Source organism: Erinaceus europaeus, chromosome 3 (genome assembly GCF_950295315.1).
Source record: "Erinaceus europaeus chromosome 3, mEriEur2.1, whole genome shotgun sequence".
Taxonomy (NCBI): domain Eukaryota; kingdom Metazoa; phylum Chordata; class Mammalia; order Eulipotyphla; family Erinaceidae; genus Erinaceus; species Erinaceus europaeus.
In genome coordinates, this window is record NC_080164.1 from 168,443,532 (window position 1) to 168,468,318 (window position 24,787).

The following is a 24,787-nucleotide window of genomic DNA, read 5'->3' on the forward strand; positions in this document are numbered from 1 at the left end:
AATTAGAGCCAAGCTGCAGTTGGGTAGAACTAAATTTTATTCCTTCCCTTTAAAATGGTTTTTAATTGATTTGGCATACTTTTTAAGTTAATAATGAATACTGTACCTGGGTCTGCATGACCACTCCTGTGAGTTAGATCTATTGCGCTTGAAACAGCTTTCCCATACAAAGGACAGTGATTTTAATGAAGAGTCTTTGCTTATCGCACCAATGGAAATGTGGCTCGTGGTGGTTTCAGACAGTGCTCTAATTAGCAGTCCAGTCTTTTCCTTTGAATGTTTTACCTGAAACAGTATGGAAATGGAGAAAGGCAAGGTGCTTTATCATAACGCTGGGAGCTTTACCTCACTTTGCAGGAGCCACGTAAATGCACAGGATCTTGGTGTTGGGAGCATCTTGAGATGCTACAAGGCCTGGAGATCTTGAAAAGGAGTAAAAAATAGAAGACTCTGAAGAAAAATGAGTAGTTTTCATCTTAGGATAAGGAATTTCATGGGGTGGGGGAGAGGAAGGAAGGAACATTCAGTGCATCAACTGGGGCCTCCTGGTGCTCAGAGTTCAGGAGTGTCCAGGTATTAAGTCGGTCCAGGGAGTGACTCACAGCTCTCAGATTCACTTGTGGAGGGAGGACTGGGTTTCTGCAGCATCTGTCCAGTGTTATCACCGTGAGGCAAGGAGCGCATGCTGGAGCCATGCTTGGAAGCCAAGCCGTGGTTAGAGTCCATGTTGTCTGATCCAGACACTTGAGAGCTGCTATGCATAATGAACTTCCCAGTGACCCACAACTGACCACATGAAAAGAAATGGGGAAAATGTGGAAGAAGAGAAGAATCTTCTCTTCAAAGATCAAACCTGAAAATATATAGTGTCCGGAGAGAAAGAGGGAGAGACAGAATGTGAGTGGGGGCAAAGCTAACATTCACTGCGTTTCCACTTTACACAGGGCTTGTAATCACGATTATAGACAATTGACAATTTAGGGAAAGGAGGCTAGCAAGGTAGCTCACTTGGTAGGGTGTCTGCTTTGTCAAGTGCTTGACCTAGGTCTGAGCCCAGCTCCCACAGCAGTGGATGAAGTGCCCATGCTACACTCTTTTCCTCTCTCCCTCTGTCTCTGTGTCCATCTCTGTTTCTTTCTATCTGAAAAACTTGACCCAGAGTAGTGAAGCCATTATGATGACCAAGTAGTGATAGCCATTATGAGAGTGACCTGAATGTTACTATAGACATAAATGATAACCAATAGCGTGCATTGAAAAAAAATTTTTTTTTCTGTGTCCCAGTGGCTAAGGATAAGCATTATAAGGCAGAATGGTCTCTATTCTCTTAAAATTCTTTTTATTAAGATTTCTTTGACTTGAAGTGACATTTCCTTATAGCATGGCATACATTTCAGATGTGCATCACTTAAAATCAACCTGGGACTATTCTATATATGATGGCTGCTGCCATCACCTCCTGAAGCAGGTAACTTTTCCTTCCTTCCATTTTAAAGATGAGAAAGGAATTACCATTAACCAAGTTTGTATGGCTAGTAAGCTACTGAATAATCCCTGGATTTTTGACTCCCCAAACCCAGTGATTCTGCAAAGGGAAGTGGGCGCACTGTTTCTGGGTGGAGGACGCCAACCTGAGGAGTGTGAGCCGGATAGAAAAGCCATGGGCTCCCAGAATGCACCGAGACAGAAGGCTGCGTGCTCTCTCGCTACCCAAGTGTAATTAAAATTGTCATGCAGTATAATGATTTCTAATACATTTCAGAACAAATCACCATCTTACATCTGACGTGTTGTTAATGTTTACTACCATAATTACTAGTTTGAAATATAAGGCAGCAGTTTTTATTAGTGCTTGGTTATGTGTAATTATGTCAGATATGAGACTGCAATTTAGATTGAACTACCCATTCATACAAAATGATCACACAAATTGATTAATTACATTGGTATATTTGACATCCTGGGTGTTTTATGTTTCTATATACTCCCCCCCCCCCAAGCCATAAATAATTATTTAAGGACCACACAATGGTTATTTATAGCACATTTCATTTCAGGAGTTTTCCAGTATGGGGTTATACATGGTAAAAATGGAATATGTTGAATCATGGTTTAGCAAAATAGGATGGGAGCTAGTTATCAGTGGAGATATCTGATATACCAGGTATTCTTCTACATGTCTAATTTCTTTTCTTTTTTTTAAATTTTTTGTCTTTATTGGGGGTATTAATGGTCTACAGCTGACACAGTAAAACACAATAGCTGGTACATGTGTAACATTTCTCAGTTTTCCACATAACAATCTACCTACCCCCCAGGTCCTCCTCCACCATCATGTTCCAGGACCTGCACACTCCCCCTGACTCCAAAGTCCTTTACTTTGGTGCAATACACCAATCCAGTCTAAGTTCTACTTTGAGTTTTCCCTTTTGTTCTTATTTTTCAACTTCTGTCTGTGAGTAGGATCATCCCATATTCATCCTTCTCTTTCTGGCTAATCTCACTTAACATGATTCCTCCAAACTCCATCCAAGATGAGGTGAAGAAGTTGAACTCACCATTTTTAATAGCTGAGTAGCATTCCATTGCCCTGCATGTCTAATTTCTTGCATATCCATTATGCTGTCTCTCCAGCCCTTGCATGTCTAATTTCTAATCCTCATGCTGAGCATATTATCAATCTGATTATACAGCCAGGGCCAGGGAATTTAAGAGGTATTTTTGGGAGTCGGGTGGTAGTGCATGTGGCACAAAGCGCAAGGACCAATGTGAGGATCCTGGTTTGAGCCCCTGCCTCTCCACCTGCAGGTGTGTTGCTTCACAGGTGGTGAAGCAGGTCTGCAGGTGTCTGTCTTTCTCTCCCCCTCTCTGTCTTCCCCTCCTCTCTCCATTCCTATCCAACAACATATGTTGATTATATCAACAACAATAACTACTACTACAAAAACAAAAACCAGGGCAACAAAAAAGGAAATAAACAAATATTTTTTAAAAAGAGATTTTGTTGATCGAATGTATGATGAAGCCTAAATACAGGTTCATGATCTTTCTGGGAGTTTTCATCTCGGGTGGTTAAAAGAAAGAGATATTTTAATGGCAGACAGTTGACAGAATGTACTTTCCTGTTAAAGTAGCAGTAATTAATTAGCAGTGAGGTGGCAACCTTTCTGGCTCTTTCTTATACATTATCTCATTAACAAATTTATTCTACACCCATTTTAGAGTTTGAAAAACTGAGATCTAAAAGTTGGAGAGCTGTGTCCACACTTGCACAGGTTAACATGAGTAGAGTTAGGACTTGAACCAAAAGCTTCTGCATTACCTTCTAGTGATTTCTTAGCATAGCTCATTTGTTCCCAGTTTCCGTTATGGTTACCACCTCCTGTACTTTAAATCTGGCCTAGCCCACTAGGGAAAGGTGGAATCAGGCTGGGGGTATGAATCGACCTGTCAACGTCCATGTCCAGCAGAGAAGCAATTACAGAAGCCAGACCTCCCACTATTAGCGCCCCATAATAATCCTGGGTATATGCTCCCAGAGGCATAAAGAATAGGAGAGCTTTCAATGGAGGGGATGGGATATGGAACTCTGGTGGTGGGAATTGTGTGGGATTGTACCTCTCTTATCCGATGGTCTTGCTGATGACTATTAAATCACTATAAAACAGAAACCAAAAAAAATGGTCTTTGTCAGGAAAGTTCAGGTTCTTTTAGTGATGATGATGGTGAGGATAATGTAGTATAATGGGGAGGTTACTAACTGCCCTCAAAGACTTCTTATTAAGCTCTTTAAATGTATACTATTTTAATTATGATTTTCCTTTTATTATTATTTTTAATTAGTGATTTAATAATGATCGACAAAGTTGTCAGATAAGAGAGGTACAATTCCATGCAGTTCCCACCACCAGAGGGCCATATTCCATCTCCTCCATTGGAAGCTTCCCTATTTTTTACCCTTCTGGGAGTATGTATCCAAGATCTTTATGGGGTGCAGAAGGTAGGAAGTCTGGCTTCTGTAATTGTTTCTCTGCTGGGCATGGAAATTGGAAAGTGGATCCATACCCTCAGCCTGTTTCTATTTTTACCTAGTGAGGTAGGGCTCTGGAGAGGTTGGGCTCCAGGACACATTGGTGTGGTCGTCTGCCCAGGGAAGTTAGGTTGATGTCATGGCAGCATGTGCAGCTTGGTGGCTGAAAAGCATTAAGGTATAAAGCAGAACAAATTGTTTAATAATCATATACCTAAGGGCAAGAATAGAGAAGATGAGATTTGGGGGTCTCCATTTTGGGAAAAGATAGTAGGCCTATTTTAGGTATATTCCAAGGAGCCTGTGACTTCACCAATTTTAGCCTGAGCCCGACAACTAACATGCAGGTGGGCTGAAAGTATTGATGGTGTCAGAACTGGAACTAGAACTAGAAAACTGGATCAGGGCAGAGAGTAGCTCCCAGGTAGCCACTTGGTCTTCTGGAATGATGCCTAATTGGAGTAATATCACTCTGTCAAACTAGAGCATGTATCCTTTCTCTCTCTCTCTCTCTCTCTCTCTCTCTCTCTCTCTCTCGTTTATCAATTGTTTATGAAATCTGTTCCCAAAAGAAAGACATCTGTTTTTTGTGGGATCATCCCAAATGTCTTGACTCACCACCATCCTGGGTTCATTGATTTGCACTGGCAGGGTGAAGGGTAAGAACTCCACAAGGCAGCATTTGACTCATGATAGCTCAATGAGTTGACTGATGAAACACAAAGCAGTGGTCTTGGCTAAGACTGGCTTCTCTCTGAGACTCAGGGCACCTGATTGGACCATAGTGAAAATTAGCCTGCTGGTTAGATATCTCACTGGGTAGGGTACTTGCATTGACATACATGGAACTGAGGCTTGAGGTGCTATGTCTTTGGATGAAGCTTCAGTGCTGTCATGCCTCCATCTGTCTTTCCTCTCCTCTCCTCTCCTCTCCTCTCCTCTCCTCTCCTCTCCTCTCCTCTCCTCTCCTCTCCTCTCCTCTCCTCTCCTCTCCTCTCCTCTCCTCTCCTCTCCTCTCCTCTCCCCTCCTCTCCTCTCCCCTCCCCTCCCCTCCCCTCCCCTCCCCTCCCCTCCCCTCCCCTCCCCTCCCCTCCCCTCCCCTCCTGTCCTCTCTCTCTCTCTCTGTCTCTCTCCCCCTCTCTCCTCTCTACCTGAATGAGGAAAAGTGAAATAATATATTCATGAGGCCCTGGTTCCACACACACACAAAAAATGAACAAACAAAAAATGCCAAAACAAGAAATTAACATTTTAAAGCCAAAATGGAGACTAGACTAGGAAATATTTGTCTGTGATTGCTTTATTTGGGTTTTCTAGAATAGAATTTTCATACTTCACACACACACACACACACACACACACACACACACACACACACACACACACATACACACACGCGCACGTGCGCGCACACCCACACCCAGAAACTTGTATTTTAGCAAATCCAAATTACTTTTTTGTTTCAAGCTTCTAGCATCACAGAGATGAATGACTAAGTCCTTTTAAGGTTCATCCTAGAAAAGAGGCTTATAAATCCTTTAACCCAATTCTAAACTTGATCCCCTAAGAAAAGTTAAATATCACTGTTGTTTGTAGATTGCTAGATCACCACAAAGATAATTCTCCTATAAATACAGATGGTGCCCTTATGGAAATTACATGACAGTAAGTAGATGCCAATAGGAAAAAAAAATGACACGTTGATTAGCTAATAAAATGGTGTGCAGTGGAATTATACTTCTTTGCCTAATTTATGGCTTATTTGAACTTGTGGTGCCCTGTTTTCATTTTGGCTTTTAATAAGCATTCCTTTAAGAACGTTAAAAATGTAAAATAATATGAATTTGATTGTCTGGAGCATAAAACACTAATCATCGATTAGCAGTGAATCACAGCTATAAAGCTTCCATGTCCTCACACCCTTCTCACCCTCAGTCATTTCTGTGAATTGATGAAGCCGGATCAACTGCCAGAACTCTGGAAACACAGCACCAGACTGACAGTTGTTAAAAAAAAATGAGCCAATGAATATACTATTGGCAGATTATTGATAGGAAAATCAATACTCAGGCAAGGGGCAAAGGAAGGGGGAAAGGGGCCTCTGTTTCCCAAGTGCTGTGGACCAGATCATGGCTTCCGGAATCTGAGGACCGGCACTGTGTCTTCTGCTGTCACTGCCTCTGTTTGTTGGTGGGTGGAATGTTGGGGAAGGTTGCTCAACCTCCTCGAAATGGCACGTGAATAATCCTGTAATCAGTGTAATGTATTCTGTTATGGGAGTAATCAAGTCATTCAGTTTTGAAGTAAGATCCAATTTTGAAAAAGTGGCTGATGAATGCAGTTTCGGGTCTTTAGAGGAGGCGAATGTACCTGGACTATTTGGGTCTTCTGGCTGAAGCGGGAGAAGAAGTACTTGAGGAAACTCAAGTGGACCCATCTAAAAATAGCTGTGTTTCAGGATGTGTTTTTCAAGCAGGCCTAGTATGCAATTTGAGATTTTAAAATTAAATATGTCTGTGTGTTTTGGAATTCAGGATTGCTGAGAGCTTGGTGGGTTGGAAGTGAGGTGTGAGGAGAGAAGAACAGTTTAGGCAAAATCTGTTGCTTCTAGATGCTTCTTTCCCCAGATCGTGGCGGGTTGGGGGTCTTCCTTGTTCTTAGCATCTTAGCTTGTATGATCCATCTTCAGAGATGCTTCCTCTGAGCACTTCTCCTGCTGTCCCTAGCCAAAGTCTTTCTGTGTTACTCTTTCTTTCTTTCTTCCTTCCTTCCTTCCTTTCTTTCTTTCTTTCTTTCTTTCTTTCTTCCTTTCTTTTTTCCTTGCTTCTTTTCAGTTTTTTATTATCTTTATATATTGAATAGACACAGACAGAAATCAAGAGAGAAAGGAGAGAGAGGGAGAGGGGAGAGGGAGAGGGAGAGAGAGAGGGAGAAAGGGAGAGGGAGAGAGAAAGAGAGATAGAGAGAGCTGGTCCCTGTGTATTGTAACATGTGTCATGTAACCAGGTGCATCACCACCTGGCTCCCTCTCTTTCCTGTCAGATTTTCTTTTTTTTCTCTTTCTTTCTTTTTCTTTTTCTTTCTTTCTTTTTTTTTTTTTTTTTTACCAGAGAACTACTAAGCTCTGGCTTATGGTGGTGCTGGGGCTTTCAGATTTTCTTCTTGGTTTTTAAACATGATCTTTTCTTTTTAAATTTTATTGAGGGGTAGATGGTTTACTGTACAGTTGTTGATAAATAGTACATATTTTTCCCCCATGAAAAGTGTCTGCAAAACACTTTCAATTTGGGTCTTCCTCCACCATCATGCACCAGGATCCCAAATTCTTTCTCCCTTCCCATAATCCTCTCCCTGCCCTTTCTTCCCAGAGTCCCTTGCTTTGGAGCAATACATTAAACCCAGTCCAAATTTTACTTTTGTGTTTTCCTTTCCTGTCTTTATTTCTTAAGCTCTTTTCTTTCAACAGAGTTTCTTCTCTGTGGTTGGGAAATAGTAGACTCTTTGAGAACAGGGTTCTTGTGTTGTTCATCATGGAGCTCACAAGGCTCCAAATGGAGCCAGGTCCTCTGGAGGTGTCTGGGTTTCAAGACTGACGGAAGGAGTGATAGAGGACCAGACTTGCATGCCTGAGACCTCAGGCTCAGTCTCTTGTACCACACTTGCCAGAGCCTAGCAATGCTCTGGTCTCCTTCACAAAATAAACCCACAGTCAGTTGATGCGAAGAATGAGTTTTTGATTCTAAACCAGTGGCCCCAAGGTCTGTGGCCCAGTGGGTCCCTCTGAAAAGTCACCATTTACTTCCCTGAAGGTTTCAGTGGAGTTGTAGCCTCCCAGCTGGGACAGTAACAGTGCCTGGGACAGTAACAGAGTCCTCAGGGGCACCCACGAGGTAGTGGGTCCTATCCCAGGTGCAAGGCTGCTGCTGGCAGCAGTCATGTGAACTGCTGAGGGTGTCCTTGCTAGTTAAGGCTCACACTGCTTACGACGTTCGTTTCAGAAATAACTCCGGCGTCGATGGTTATGTTCTGTACTTGATTTGCGGGGGCTTTAGCTGTCCAAATCCCACTAATGCTGGAGCCCTCACACAAAACCTTTTGTATTGACTTGGGTCAACTTAATCTGTGGACTGGAGCTCTCCTCCCCATCTTGGACTTCTCAACAATCTTTCTTTCCGTCTTCCTATCTTTCTCCCTTTCCATTCCTCTCTCTAGCTTTTTCTTTTTCTTTCTCCCTTTCTTTCCTTTCCTTTCCTTTCCTTTCCTTTCCTTTCCTTTCCTTTCCTTTCCTTTCCTTTCCTTTCCTTTCCTTTCCTTTCCTTTCCTTTCCTTTCCTTTCCTTTCCTTTCCTTTCCTTTCCTTTCCTTTCCTTTCCTTTCTTTCCTTTCCTTTCCTTTCCTTTCCTTTCCTTTCCTTCCCTTCCCTTCCCTTCCCTTCCCTTCCCTTTCCTTTCCTTTCTTTCCCTTCCCTTTTCTTTCTTTCTTTCTTTCTTTCTTTCTTTCTTTCTTTCTTTCTTTCTTTCTTCCTTTCCTTTCCTTTCCTTTCCTTTCCTCTCCCCTCTTCTTCTCTCCCACCCCTCCCCTCCCCTTTCTTCCCCTCTCCTCCGCTCCCTTTCCCTTCCTTCCTCTCCCCTTCCCTTTTTCCTTTCCCTCCCTCCCTCCTTCCTTTCTTCTATCTCTCCCTCTTTCTTCCCTTTATCTTTCCCTGCTTCCTTTCCTTTTCTCTCTTTTGTTTCCTTCCTTTTATTTTTTTTCCCTTTTTTTTTTTTTTGCCTCCAGGGTTATTACTGGGGCTTGGTGCCTGCACTATGAATCCCCTGCTCCTGGAGGCCATTTTTTCCCATTTTGTTGCCTTTGTTGTTACCCTTGTTGTTGTTATTATTATTACTGTTGTCATTGCTATTGTTGTTGGGTAGGACAGGGAGAAATCAGGAGAGAAGGGGAACACAGAGGGGGGGAGAGAAAGACAACTGCAGTCCTGCTTCAGTGAAGCAACCCTCCTTTAGGTGGGAGCTCGAACCGGGATCCTTACACCGGCCCTTGCACTTTGTGCCATGTGCGCTTAACTCACTGTGCTATCACCAACCCCTTTCTTCCTTTTCTTCCCCTCTCTTTTCCTTTTGTCTCTTTCCCCTCTCCCCTCTCTCTCTTACCTTAGGGGAAACAGGTGAGCCCCGTAGGTCCTTTCTTCCTGTGACTAAAGTTTAAGTACTGGAGGAAGCAGCTTGCTCTGTTTTCTCCCTGCCTATCCTGCCATGTCATATCTGTAGAGTGTTCAGACTTTGAGACCCTCGTCAAGAGCTCCACATATAGAGATCTTCAGATGTAGCAGGGAATTTGGGGGGCAGCAATTTTTTGGTGGATCCACACATCCCTGTAGAATTTCTTTCCTTCCCCTGCCTCCTTCCATCTGTTTATCAGTTTATGAGAGTCGTGCACATTCTCTGAGAAGCGCTTGAATAATAAAGAAAACCCAGGGTGTCCATAAGCGGCAACTTTCCCCATCGTAATTAGAAGGGTTGCCTTTCAAGAGAATCATTAACAAAACTTCTTTGAAGGACCTGTTTCTTGCAGAAAGTTCTGGGGAATGAGAAATGTTCAGATGGGGCCTGGTAGTTCCTCCTCATCCTTTGCAGTCTCAGGATAATGACGACTTTGATAGGAAGAGGAGGAGAAACTGCTGTGGTCCAGTGGGTAGGAAGCATTGTTGCTGGCTTCCTACTTTGGAGAAAACATCTCCATGCCTGCCTTTGAAAGGAAACTACCAGACCACATCAGAGCCAAATGGATTACAGAGTCTTTATCTTTTGATTCTTTTCTTCTTCCTCCTCCTCTTCTCCTTCTCTTTCTACTCCTCCTTCTTCTCCTTCTCCTTCACCTCCTCCGCCTCTTCCTCTTCCTCCTCCTCCTCCTCCTCCTTCTTCTTTCTGTAGCTGGGCCTCCTGCATGTGTGAGCTCCTAGCAGGGCAGAGGTGGTGAGGGAGTGGATGCAATGAACTCACACTTCACATGACATATATCTACCCACAGATGATTTCTTGGTTATAAGAAATCCGTGTCATCTGGGGCGGGGCAGTAGTGCACTGGTTAAGTATACATATTACCAAATGCAAGGTCCTGGGTTCAAGCCCCTGCTCCTTACCTGCAGAGGGTGTCCACTTCACAAGCAGTGAAGCAGCTCTGTAGGTGTCTATCATTCTTTCCCTCCTTCTATCTCCTCATCCTCTCTCAAATTCTCTCTGTCCAATTTAATAAAAATAAGAATAAAGGAAAGAAGGACTAAAGGAAGGATGGAAGGAAGGAAAGATAAGAAAAGAAAGGAAGATGAAAAGAAAGAAAGACAGATGGAAGGAAAGAAATAGAAAGAAAGGGAAGAAAGAAAGGTGAAAAGAAAGAAAGAGATATGGAAGGAAAGAAAGAGAAAGGGAGGGAGTTGGGCGGTAGTGCAGCGGGTTAAGTGCATGTGGCGCAAAGCACAAGGACCCGCGTAAGGATCCTGGTTCGAGCCCCTGGCTCCCTACCTGCAGGGGAGTCGCTTCACAGGCGGTGAAGCAGGTCTGCAGGTGTCTGTCTTTCTCTCCCCCTCTCTGTCTTCCCCTCCTCTCTCCATTTCTCTCTGTCCTAGCCAATTACAAGGACATCAATAACAACAATAAAACAAGGGAAACAAAAGGGAAAACAAATAAATATTAAAAAAAAGAAAGAGAAAGGGAAGAAAGGAAGATGAAAGGAAGGAAGGAAGAAAGAAAGGAAGGAAGGAAGGAAGGAAGGAAGGAAGGAAGGAAAAGAAAAGAAGAAATGTCTGCCAGGAGTGGTGGATTTATAGTGCTGGCATTGAGCCCCAGAGATAACCCTGGCGGTAATAAAAAAAAAGAAGGAACTACGTCATCAAGCCTCCACATGTATTATGCCCTAGAATGGACTGTGGAGAATATATATATTGCAGTTACCATCCATCAGGCCTCATATAGGTATGATATATCCACTATTACAAACTGACAACTTGATCGCTGAGTCTTCCTTGCCTCTGCCTCCCTCACCAGCTTCTCAGAGATGGAAAAGGGACAAGAGAAAAGAAAAAGCTCACCCCTCCTTGCCCAAACAATGCCCAGGCGCCCAGAGTTACTGCACAGTCACATCTTTAGCTTCTTGCGGTTGTATGGCCATGGAGTGGTAAGCAATAGTAGTAGCAGGTATCATTTGGGAAAGTAATCACCATCAAAGAAGTTCTAGACACAAGTGAAGCCATGCCTTCCTGTTGTGCATTACGATACTGTGTCCACATCTCCCCAGAAATATGAAGCATGAGGTTAGAGTTTCCCAACTCATCTGACTGAGGAGCCCTGGGTTATTGAGAATGCTATGTGACTGACAGCTCTCTAGGGAACATATTTGGAGGAGGGGGTTGCTAAAAGAACAAAGGAATCAGGCCTGGAGCAGTCGCTCACTGGGTAAGACGAATACCCTGCTACATGTGTATCCCAGGTTCGAATTCCAGCACCAAATGCGAGGCACTTTGGCACCGTGGGAAGCTCTGGTGCTATAGTGTCTCCTTCTCTCTCTCTCTCTCTCTCTCTCTCTCTCTGAATGATACAGAAAATACCCTAGGAATACTCCATAACAGTTGTCACCGTTGGCCATATTTTCACTTGTTTACTTCTAAACTGTCCCCATGTTGGGATGTGAACTCTTTGGGGGAAAGTTCTGGGAGTCATTGCTTTACCCCCATGAGCCTAGAGTAGTTGCTCAGTAAAAGCTCTGTGGTAGGAGGATATAAGTAGATGTACACAGGTTTTTTGTTTTTGTTCCCCATCACATCGACTGTCCCAGGGCTGTGTCAATTGGTTTCTTTATTCACCCGTTTCTCTCTCAGGATTACTTAAGATCTATTTAGGGCTGTAAATAAGGGAAATCTACATTCTTAGCTATGCCAGCGGAGCAAATATTGAAGGGGTCTGGGATAACGGGTGGAGGGGGGCTGTTTACAAGACTGTCGCATCTCCCAAGTCTGGTGGAGCAGAAGCCCATGGTCTCAGAGACGGTATGTGGAGACACCACCTGGACTTCTGCTGTTACCTTCACAGCACACATCTTCTGCAGGAATCTGAGTTACAAACAAACAAACCAACCAAACAAACAACCAACGCAGATAGCTGCTCTCCTGCTGGTTTTCTTTACCTAGGCAAGTATTTTAATAAAGTTAATCTCCTTGGCAATCCTTTAAAAGCTATTCTTTTTAGAAGAGGCCCATAGATTTCATCAGACAGGCAGAGGGATCCAGCCAGGATAAAGATGCCTGAAAAGACTTGACTAATAGAGACTGGGTAGAATATTTTAGCTGGTGCTGAATGTGGAAGACACAGGCTAGGAAAAAAGCCACATTAGAAGAAATTGATGTATTTGTTCAGTATTTACACTTGTGTTGCTCATTTTCCACCTGTAGGTGGTACAGTCTCTCCCTTCTTCTCTCTCCTTTCTCTCTCTCTCTCTCTCTCTCTCTCTCTCACACACACACACACACACACACACACACACTTTTATGGAACATCAAAAGCGAGCCTGGAATCAATGTGGAATGCAGAGTCTGGTTAAAAGGCATTCTGCCAAACTGCTTTCCAGCCCAATGGTAGAGAGGGAAGCCCTGCTCGGCCCTGATTGGATTACCGCAGCCCAGAAGCACTTTAATCTCCAAGGCTGCTCCCTGGGCCAGGAGAGGAGAGGCAGTGATTGAGATGTGTATATTGGGGAAGCTTTCGGAGGCTCAGGCTTTGAGCTGGTGCTGGGAATATTAAACTGCTTGCCACCAAGATAAAGTAAGGGAGTCTTAAGTATGGGTCTGTTGTTAACTTCCCTCAAATTTGGATTCTGTTGTGTCAAATCTTTGTCAAAACAGGCTTTCGAGTGTGTGTGTATGTGTGTGTGTATGTGTGCTCACACGCTCGCGCGCACACTCTGGTCATAGCATATTGTATATCAGTGGCTTATTGTTTTTAGGGAATAACCAAAGTTTTAAATAGTGACACACTTTCATAATGGGTATGCATTGTGGATGGGGAGGGGTTGATGGGGAAGAAGAAGAAGAAGAAGAAGAAGAAGAAAAGCAGCCAGATTGTTAAAAAGAAAGTGAGGACCAGAATAGTAAATGGAAGTATTGGGGGGGCGGGTAGTTGGGAGGGGCACAGAACTTTGGTACAAAATGTGGTGACTTACTCATACTTATGCATGTGAAATCATACTCTTGAAATCTGATAATTTTGTAAAATGCTATTAAATTACTAGTAAAAATAATGGGTGGGAGGCAGGGGCAGCGAGAGAGATGGAGAGAGAGGACCCTTTAATAACCAGAAGCTGCAAAGTGGAAAGAGAAAGGAATGGAATTAAAGCCTGCATGAAATAGAACGAGCAGAAAAATACTCAGATCAAAACAAATGGTGTTTAGCCAGCTATATATTCTTAGCTAACAGTCAAGCAGCTGAACACACTTAAATGCCCCACCTTGGAAACAAAAATTATTCTCCTAGACCCCAGAGAATGAGGCATATCCTGATACTCTGTGGTGAATGACATCCAAATGGTGAGATAGAAACACACCAGGTTTCTTATGGGCCCATGTTTGGCCCCAAGTCCAGAAGCCAGGGACAGTGTCCTGAGATTAGCCAGTGAATATCGTGGTCATGAGAGAGACCAGATGGCCCAGGAGAAGTGTCAGAAGGGGAGGTTTGAACAGCTGGCAGGGCTCTGTGGAGGTCAAGGTTCTGAAGGGTTGAGCTGTTTTCACTTTAGGTGGAGAGACAAGGAGAGCCAGGCAGGGCTTCGGCACTGAGGTCCCTGGGGGAGCGAAAGCTAGCCGGGCCTTGCATCACTGTTTGCAGTGGATCTTGGTGATGAGAGCAGAAATGGGGAAGCAAAAAAGGAGAAAGTGTACAGTGGTGACACTCTCTATCACCCAGAGACTTTCTCAATAAAGTGGAAAAAATTAGAAAGGATATGTGCTGAATTCTGGAGGGATGTTTATGCAGACAGGTCAGGGAAACTGTCCAGGAGGCAGACTCCATGCTTGTTGGCATAGGGATGCCTTTGATCTCTGTGTACCAGGGATACACAGTTAGGGACCCACATACATGCTCCTAAGTGAGCAAAAGTTATGGGGAAGCGTCAAGGTGGAAATTCATAGCTATTATTTTTGTGGCCTCTAGCTACAAGAGCTAACAGGTGAGATAGTCTAGAGACCCAAAGTAGGGGAAAAATGACAGTTTAACATTTTTGTCAGGTAGGCAATTTAAAAATAAACTTGAATTCAATATATACCATTAATGCTAGAGGTTCTGTTATAATGATGCAAAAAAGTGCCTTCTTTCCATAGCAGTTAAGGAAAAAGTATGTTGCAGGGGGTGGGGTGCTCAAAATTTTATATGGAGGAGGCACGTGTGACTGTGACAGCAGCCCCACAAAGCGATTGCAAGTGGACCACGATTCTGCCCCTCTAGAATTAACACCCTAACCTATGTCAGGGGCTCCCTATTATCCTAATATCTGCTTTTGGAATCTGTCCAGTCCCATTAGCGATTCCCATGTTGATTGCTCTGTTACTCGTGAAAGTTAATTGCGTCTAAATCTCTTCGGGTGTTCTGAGGCTCCGGGAGGAAAATCTGACTGGCGAAGGTGCGAGTTTTATTAATGTGCAAGTAAACAAGGAATCTGCTTAGAGACCCCAGCGAAGTGTTTGTAACTCAAGATGTCGTAAACAGCTGATGTGGTCTCTTTCTCCGCATGTCTGTCATATGTCGGTGGTGTGTCATTTAGGGGTGGGGGTGGGAGCAAAGAAACAGGTTTTCTTTTTTTTTTTATTTAAATTTTTAATTTAAGAAAGGATTAGTGAACAAAAGCATAAGGTAGGAGGGGTACAACTCCACACAATTCCCACCACCCAATCCCCATAACCCACCCTCTCCCATGATAGCCTTCCCATTCTCTAGCCCTCTGGGAGCATGGACCCAGGGTCGTTGAGGGTTGCAGAAGGTAGAGGGTCTGGCTTCTGTAATTGCTTCCCCGCTGAACATGGGCGTTGACTGGTCGGTCCATACTCCCAGTCTGCCTCTCTCTTTCCCTAGTAAGGTGTGTCTCTGGGGAAGCTGAGCTCCAGGACACATTGGTGGGGTCTTCAATCCAGGGAAGCCTAGCCAGCATCCTGGTGGCATCTGGAACAGGTTTTCAATGATGTCTGGGAGCTTTGTCCAAGCTCTTCCTGCTTCTAGATCTGGTTAGATAATCAACTCCTTCCCTCTGGGATTCTGCTTGCTTAGAATGAAGTGACCTTGCTATCTTTCAGATAAGCTCAGACTTAGGAAGTGCAGCTAAACCAGAAGATGTGAAAGATGAGTATGAATTGCTCTGTTACCTGTCTATTGATCTCCATAGTTTCTGAAGCAGAAGGCACCTTGGGAGGCAGCTTCTGAAGCTTCCTTATTTTGCCACTGGGTAATGAAGGCTGAAGGGGATGAAGAGGTGAGATATCCAGGGAATCTCAGAGCCAGACAGAGAGTGAGGCTCCTGAACTCTTGGCTCACTGTTTGAGCAGTGAAGAGGAGGGGGAATATATAAAAAAAAAAGTTGTTTATCAAACATTTTAAAAGCATCTCATTGAAATGTGGAATCTTCCCCCTCGAGTTTGAATGGAGAAATCATTACAATACAGTAAGGGTGACCATATTTCTCCCTTTCTTTTTCTCTCTTTCCCTTTCATCTTTCATTCCTTCATCTTTTCCTTCTTTACCATCCTCCTTTCTTCGCTCTCTTTCTCCCCTCTCTTATCCTTCCTTCCTACATCCCTCCCTTTATTTTTTATTTCTATCTTTCTCCAGAACACTGTTTAGCTCTGGTTTATGGTGAGTCAGGGGGTTAAACCTCGGATATCTATTGCCTCAGACATTAAAGACTGTTTCCTATAAACCCTTGTGCTATTTCTTTGGCCCCATTCAGCTCATTTCTATATAGTGCCTTGCCCTAAGATTTAGTTATAAAAACAAACAAAAACCAACATTCCTGCTCTTATAGTACTTATATCTTAGTGGGTAGTGATTTATATTGTTTTTGATTTTTTAATTATCTTTATTTATTAGATAGAGACAGCTAGAAATCAAGGAGGTAGGAGGAGATAGAGATGGAGAGAGAAAGAGAGACACCTGTAACATTGCTTTACCACTCACAAAGCTTCCCCCCCCCCACAGGTGGGGACTAGGGGCTTGAACCCTGGTCCTTGCACATTGTAACATGTGCGCTCAACCAGGTGCACCTCCAGCTGGCCCCTCCTAGTGAGTAGTCTTAGAAAATCTGATGCAGAGAGCAACTTTATAATGCTAGGTTGTGGAGAACCTTTGAGAGAGAAAGAGTAGTAAGAGGACCCCGTATGATGACTCACATATAATTTTAATGTAAACTAATTATTTTTTTTAGATTTCTGGAATGAGGTATTATACTTCAGCCTTGGTAAATGCTTACTTTTCCTCCACCACCATCAAGTTGATCCCCTTTGCAATTTACCCATTTCTTTGTCCCTCTTGCTAACTACCATCTTGTGCTTATAGTCTAATACTTCCTTTTTGTTGTTGTTCATTTGCTTTGTTTTCCCACCTGCCAGTGGCCATATACTTTTTTTTTTCATATCTTGGCTATTCAAAATAGTGCTGTAGTACACATGGAAATGTCCCTATCTCTTCAAATCCGTATTTTCATATCCTTTAGATAAGTATCAAGAAATGGAAGGCCTGTATCATATGGTATTTCCATTCTTAGTTGTTGGGGTGTATCTATATTTTCTTTTCCCTACTGGAAACTCTAGTTTTCACTTTTATCAACAGTGCCCAAAGGCTCTGTAGTCTTCATATTCTCAGCAAACACTTCTGACTTATATCCTATTCACAAAAAACAGTTTCACATGTGTGAGTTCACTATGATTTAGACTTGACTTGCTATTTTGGATTAAGTGCTGGGGTTTCCCCTCTGAAGAGAAGACCAAAGAAAATGATGGAGCAAGTCTACTAAATGCTGCAGTGAGACTGCTCCATGCAAAGGAAACAGTTGGAAGAATGGCAGAGGTCCTAAAGTGGGAATATATGTCAGTAAGTGCAGGTGAGCAAGGAAGTCCATGTATCTTTGAGAGGAGAAGACCATGGGAAATCATGACCTTCCAGTCATGGACTTGGGGAAAACACTGGTTAACAACTTTAAAGATGTTGGGCTAGTGACACAAGACAGAGATGACCCAGGAACCAAGCTCGTGGCGGTGAGTCCGTTCAAATCTTTATTCATCCGAGCACCCCAGAGTCGGGTGGTAGCACACCTGGTTAAGACATGTGGCGCAAACCGCAATGGCTGGCGTCAGCCTCCCAGTTTGAGTGCACCCGTGCATGCTTCTTCAGGCTGGAAACCAGAAGCCCCAAGTCAGAAACGGAAGTGGCTTGACAATGCCATACATGGTTAGGAAAGGGGTGGAGAAAGGTAAAAGGGGCTGGGAAAGGTAGGGACTTCCTTAGCAACTGTTGCTATGGGTTTAAATGATATGATTAATAATACCCTGTGGGGAATTAGGGAGGAGACCTTTCAGGCAAAACAATGATTATGTAGATAATAAGGGAGCAAGCCATAGTATCAGGAATGCAGGGTACTTTGTGAGGCAGAGAGTCTGATAAGATGAGGCAAATCTTGGGGGGTCGTGTCCCTCCTTGCTTGACCTCTCAGTAGAGAGAGAGAGAGAGAGAGAGAGACTGACAGGATGGATGTGCCCCTCAGGTCAAGCCCTGCTAAGCTCAACCACTTCCTCACAATTTCCCTACATAAAGAAATCCATCTTTCAACATTTCTGTAATCCATACAGCATGGCTTCAAGGCTCAAACTTTTTTTTTTTTCTGCACAAATATTCATCTTTATGCAGTTGGTATCTACAAATCATCAAGAGAGACAAGAACCTGCAGATGTTTCTATAGAGTTCTAGGTCTAATCAGGACCTGGAGAGAGAAGAAGAAAAAGTGAGGGCTATTTGGGTGTAGTAAGAGGTGTATGTGTTGTGGAAAGGAAGAGAAGATGGGAACACAAGAACAAAAATGGGCAAATAAATACAAATCTAGATGGATAATTGTAGCAATAACAGTCAATGTGTATCTGCAACCTTGAGAGAACTGCTGTAGCTTCCAGTGGAGGGACTGGGGAGTCAGAACTCTGGTGGTGGGAATGGTATGGAGTTATTGTGCCCTATTATTTGTAATTTTGTAAATCAGTATTAAATGACAAACAAAACATTTAAAAAGTTCTAGGTCTGAGTGGTTGTCACTGTACTAAAATCACTTACTCATAAATTATGTTTTATGTTGGTAGGTCCTAAACCATATAGATTGCTGTATCCTCCAAGAAACCACATGCAATGCTCAGTGTAAATATGCTAAAAGTTCAGTCAGTGCTGATTACTAGATTAGTACATGAATCAATACACTGTGAATGATAGGAGAATGGGATGACACAGAAGTGTTTTCAAATGTACTTTTCTAAAAGCGTTGTTAGGAACATTACTCTAGAAGCATTTAATTTTTAAGGACAAGTCCATGTGCTGACATTTGAACATATAACAAAAGGAATAATACTAACAATTTTCAAACTTACTTTTAGTTAGTTGGTTGTATTTTATAAATCAAATTTTCCACTCTTAAACTGGATTGGGAAGTTTCTCAAACTCTGGTGGTAAAAAAATGAATAGGCTCATAAGATCGGGGAGGAACATTTAGTGCTATTTCTTTGGGTCATATCTGTTTCATATGTTGAGACTGTAGTAGAAATTACATGGAAAAGCAGAGGAACTATGACAGAATCCATAACTACTACCTTTTCCACCCCCAAAACAGTGTTGGTCCAAACTCCCATATGTACAAATGTAGACAGATAGTTGTAGAGCTGACAGTTAACCCATGTCTGCAACCTTAGGAGACCTTCGGTGGCTTGCAACGGAGGGATTGGGGAGTCAGAACTCTGGTGGAAGGAACAGTGTAGAATTATACCCCTGTCGACATGTAATTTTATACATCAATATTAAATCACTAATACAATAATAAAATAAAATAAAAAGGTAATATTGACAATATCAGTTTCTATGGGATAGGTGGGTGGTCAGATTGCTTTCTATGGGATAGGTGGGTGGTCAGATGGGAAAGGTGATGGTTGTAAGTTGGGTGCTTGCTATTGCATTTCATGATCACTGCCTGCAAAATGGGGGTAACACAAACTTACCCTCTGCCTTTCAGGTGTTTTGCGAAAATCATTGAACTAATATTGGTAAAATTGGAGCCCCATGGATGAAGGGTACTTTGTAAGTATACACGTTATTGTCATGTTATGTGTCATTATTCCTAAGTGTAAATACCAGATGTTTGCTCTTGGTGAAATCCACAATACCATCTTTACACCCAGATATTGGTCATATGATTTCCTTTGATGAATATAATATTTCTGAGCTCTCTAATGTTATGTCGATATGTTGGATGTAGAAAAATGTGACCCACACTCTAAAAGTATTCAGGTAACTTTCTCTGACAATTTGAGTGCATGTCTGCTTATAAAGATATTGATATAAGCTCTGTGTTTGATTGCAAGGTATCTTTATGTCTCTCATCCTACCTTTCTCTCTCTCTTCCTTTATTTTTGAATTGTATCTAACACTGTTTTGAACTGTCAGTTTGTGCTGCAGAGTTGTGGTTGGTTTCAGGGAGAGGTGAAATGTTTGAAGGAGGTGAGCAATGCTTTGTTCCTGATGACTCAAAGGCAGAAAAACTGTACATTCCTAGAGTGACTGCTTCAACTGATATCTCCCACCCACCAGTGATGCATCTTTTTGGTTTGTCTGGGTCAACTGACACCCTGGTATTGTGTGTAGAACCATTGACTGATTGCTATCATGTTAGTGCTTAGTCCATGGTAATTTTTTTTTTTTTTTTTTTACCTCTAGGGTTATCTCTGAGGCTTAGTGCTGGCACTACAAATCCACTGTTCCTGGTGACCATTTTACCCATTTTATTGGCTAGGACAGAGAGAAATTGAGAGGGGAAGGGGAAATAGAGAGGGAAGCAGAAAGACAGACACCTGCAGAGCTGCTTTGCTGCTTGTGAAGCATCCCCTCTGCAGGTGGGGAATGGGAGCTCGACCCTGGATCCTTGAGTGGGTCCTTGCACTTCGTACTATGTGCACTCAACTGGGTATGCCACTGTCTGATCCAGTCCATGGTATTTTTTCAGAGTGACCAACATTCTTAACAAACAAACAAATTCCTAACAGTGAGAAGTTCAATGTTGTGACTACTTATTGAAACCCACTATTGTGAGTAAATCTGAGACTCCTGGGGCTGTAGGATCTTAGGTCTGGAAGGGTCTTACCTGTCTTATCTGGTCCTATTTCTTGGCCATCTGGAAAGATTCTATCTGCTGGATGCCCAAGCACTCCATGGATAGAGTGTCCACCACCTGTTCATTTCGATTCCTTCAACTATGGGAGTATGTCTGCCATGACTTTCTCTCTACTCCTTTGGAAAGACTCTCACTTGTCTATATCTTTCTTAGCAAGCAGTACCAAGGTTCTACTTTCTCCAGGCCTCATTGTGCACCTCATAGTCAAGAGACCTAAGCAAAATCTTGGAAGAGAATGACCACAAAGAAATAGTCTGGAATCATGTGCACTGGTGGATTGGTTTGAGTGCCAAGACAGCAAAGCCCACATCCCTCTGTGAGGTGCAAATGATTGACAGGGAGAAAGTTGCTTTGGTTAATAATACAATCTGCTTTCCTCCTGGAGACACAGCAGTAGCCTACTAATTCGTTAGAAGTGAATTAAGGTTGTTTACCGATGTTTTAAAGTAACTGTCAGAGTGAAAAAAAAAAGTTAGTACTAAATGAGACCACTCACCTACTTCGGAGTTGCTGTTTATTTTAAGCTGAGTGCATAAATAATATATTGCGATAGGAAGGGTGATTTCAAGCATTAGAACACGAAGCCTCCTGTTTACCGTCATTGGGCTGAAGAGAATTTAAACAGTTCTGAACCTTTTTGTCTGTGAAGGCAAGGCATGAAATTAACTTTCATTTCGTAGTTAGCAGAAATCATGATTATGGCAGGCTTGTTGATATGTCTGTCTTCTGCCGATCTTGGTCTCTTTCGCTATGCAAGAGGGATCTTGGCAGCGGAATGCTTCCTGTGTCTCTTTTGAAACAAGAGCCCCTTTTGGACTCCCTCTTCACACACACACACACACACACACACACACACACACACACACACACACACAGCAGGGAGGTCTCTGGGTCATCAATCACTTTTATTTTTTATAAAGAGAGGAGTGATAGATGGATATCAGATTTAGTTCTTGGGGATTCTAGTCTTGATGACTAGTTGCCTTCTCTAAATCGCTCTGCCTGTAAAATGGGGATGATAGCACACACTCCCATTCCACCACAGGCAGATGTTGACCTGTGACTTTAACAGAATGGTCATTGTTGTGGAAATGGCATTAGTAGGTATCAGGCATCATGTATGGGTTGGATAACACCTCATGCTCTTAAGATTGTTTTCTCAGTGACTTGCATGATGAAATGCATTTAGTCTGCTTAGGGAGGCACTATGGTCAATGACATGGGAGTTATTGGGGGAGGAAAAAAAATTCTGTATCCCTCTACGTGTTTCCAGGCTCAACAAACAGTGCAGACATTGCTAAGAGAAACAAAAATAGAGAGAACTGTATACTTGTGTGCTTCCTGTGCATAGGGGAATCTGATGGAGTCTGGAGAATGACTCATCCATATGGGTCTTCGGTACCAAGCTAAAAGTTATCTATGGGACAGATAGTGGCACATCTAGTGTAGCACACATGGTGCAGTAAGAAGTCCCAGGTTCAAGCTCCTGCCCTCTCCTGCAGGGGGAAGCTTCACAAGTTATGAAGCCATGCTGTAGGCATCTCTCTCTCTCTCTCTCTCTCTCTCTCTGTGGGGCTGGCTGCTCTGGGTCCTGCCCACCCCCCCCCCCCAGTCGTTGGGGAGATGGAGGTCAAAACGGACCCCCTAGGGATCCTGGGGTAGCTCCATGTGCCCAGGGCAAAAGTGCTCAGAGAGACAACGCAGTCAGCTCTGGAAGAGCCTCAGTGGGGCAACTTGTTTGTTGAAAGAGAAAGCAAATACATATACCCATTACCCAGGGAGAAGGTCAAGGTAATCATTAATCCAAACACAGATCAACACAATGCATAGCCACATTTTGACCTACAAACTATTTGATCACAAGTGAAGAATTACCATACAAGGTTTGATCACAAGCTTCACAATGCATAGTTCCCTGGGGGTAAATTACAGGCACCTCAGGGCCAGAGGAAGGGGGGGTGTTGAGTAACAGGAGTTTGCGGTGGTTTTTCAAGTTAGGCCAAACACAGTGTACAGTATTCATGGCCTTTGTTTTAAGGGGAGAAGAGGGGCATGTGCAGAAAGGTAGCTCCATTCTGGAGAAGCCATCCATCATTAGTTCAGGTCAGGGGAACCTGCCTTTGTCTTGACCTGAAGGGAGAATTGGGGGTCAACTCACCTGGACGTCATGGAAACAATGGCTTGGACTTTCCAGGACAGTGGGCCCCATCCTCCAACATCTCTCTCTCCCTCCCCTTTGCTCTCATTATTTCTCTGTTTCTATCCAAAATAAATGAAGAAATAAGTTAAATTTAAAAAGTCTTCTAGTCCAAGGGATCTGAGGAAGACATTAGGACAGCTATAAGTTGCTGTAAGGTTCTGCCTTCTCTCAGGAAAAGGGGAGAATTTGTGAAGTGCACAGTTCCTCTTGTTCTCAGGAAGTCTGGACCAAGTGGCTCTGGAGGCCATCAGCTCTGAAAGGCAGTGGTTCTCTCTAGAAACTTTTATTTGAAAACTAATCTAGGGGCCTGGAGAGATGGCATATCTGGTTAAGCACATAGTACTAAGCAAATGGACCCGTGCAAGGATCTGGTTCAGGGCCCAGCTCCCACAGGTGGTGAAGCAACTCTGCAGGTGTCTATCTTTTTCTCTCCTTCTCTCCCTGACCCCTCTCAAATTCTCTCTGGCCTATCAAATAAAATAAATAAATAAATAAATAAAATAAAGGAGGTAGGAAAAAAGGCCCCCTGGAATGTTGGGTTCATAGTGCTTATACTCTGAGCCCCAGGAATAATACTGCAGGAAAAAAAAAAAAGAAAAGAAAAGAAAAAGAAAAGGAAAAAAAAAAGGAAAAAGAAGGAAAGGCAAAGAAAGAGCTACTACATTTTACCTTCAGTGATTCCTCTTGTTAAATTAGTATTTTTGCCAAAAACATATTCTGGGGTCACAGATTTTGGCATTCCTACAGGATTCAAACTTTAGGCATTGATAGCGCAGAACTTGTAGTCTTTAAAAATATCTTTATTAGAGCACCATCTTGACATGTGCAATGCCAGGGACTGGACTTGGGACTTTGTGCTTGTTAATTCTAGTGCTTTAGCCACTGTGCCAACTTCTGAGCAGTAAGAGTTTGTATTCTTTTAAAGAAACACTTTATTTATTTTAATGAGAGATACAGGGAGAAAGATACAGAAAGAGAAACACCAGAGCACTACTCAGCTCTGTCTTATAGTGGTACCGGGGCTTGAATCTGAGACTTTGGAACCTCAGGCATGAAGTTCTTTTTGTATAACCATTGTGCTATGTCCTTAGCTCCAAGAATTTGTAATAATGATTACTGATCTAGGAGAAGGAGACAGGTTTTCTTCCAATGGTTGTGTTTTTCATTTGCCCAAGCTAAAGCAAACAAAGTATCATTCTCCTGGTATCTTGGATCAAATTTAGTTTGAGTAGATGCAGATCTGGCTTCTGCATGAGTGGTTATCAGCTAGGAGCGTTCCTATTGGGTAGGAACCATGCAGCCTGTGTGGATTAATTATGTTTTAAGTGTAAGGAACCTGGTGCTGTTTAGATGAAAAGACGTATTATTTGGAATGCTTTCAGAAACAAGGAATTTGAATTTTTTTTTGTGTCCCCATCACCTGGAAAGTGGGACAGCTTATTTTGGAGTGTAGGATGAGTGTGGAAGAATTGATTGAAAAGGTATGGAATGTTTAATTTTGCATGGTGACATTTTGCATTTGCTGAGGAAACAGAACTGCAAGTACATATCATAGCATACCTATTTCAGATCTTTTGATGAAATGCTCTTAGATTTTACACTCTTCCAATGGTCCCTCTGGGCTAAGTCCTTCCTAAGCACAAGAAGGATGTCTTTGTGCTCAGATCATTGAAAAGATGTAATTTGTTTAACTGCATTTTAAATTCATATTTACATATCATTTATTTGAATTTGCAAAGAGGCTAGTGTGCTTAATGAAAACAACAAGGAGGTGAATTTTTGGTTATTCTTTCTCTGAACTATGCTTCTGCAGGAGGAATCCTATTTACAAGTTGGAAGGGTGAGGGGTTGGGGTCTGATTTACTTTGGGTTTCAGAAGGAAGCTGTTGAGAAGTAGAATCACTTCCACAGTCTCAGAAAAGTGGACAGACTCCCTAGAAGTCGTCAGCTGGAAAGCCATTCACTTTCCAACTGCAGAAATCTTAGCACTTGTGGCTGAGCCTGAGCACTTGTTCACACAATAAGATAATTGCATAATTAAATATACTCTGGAATTTCAATAATTGGAAACTTTGTTTTCTCATCACACTCTGCAACTTGCTCATGTTGGGAAGCGGC

The 24,787-nt window shown here is 42.8% G+C and overlaps 1 protein-coding gene across 1 annotated transcript in view; it reads left to right on the plus strand.

Annotated features, from left to right (window-relative positions):
- The window catches only part of PPARGC1A (PPARG coactivator 1 alpha), an 883,428-nt gene that overhangs the window by 260,823 nt on the left and 597,818 nt on the right, over positions 1–24,787 (plus strand). The window contains exon 3 of the mRNA XM_007523877.3: positions 19,315–19,379. Within this exon, the coding sequence (XP_007523939.1) occupies positions 19,362–19,379 (18 nt within the window). The 5' untranslated portion in view covers positions 19,315–19,361. The remainder of the gene's footprint in view (positions 1–19,314; positions 19,380–24,787) is intronic.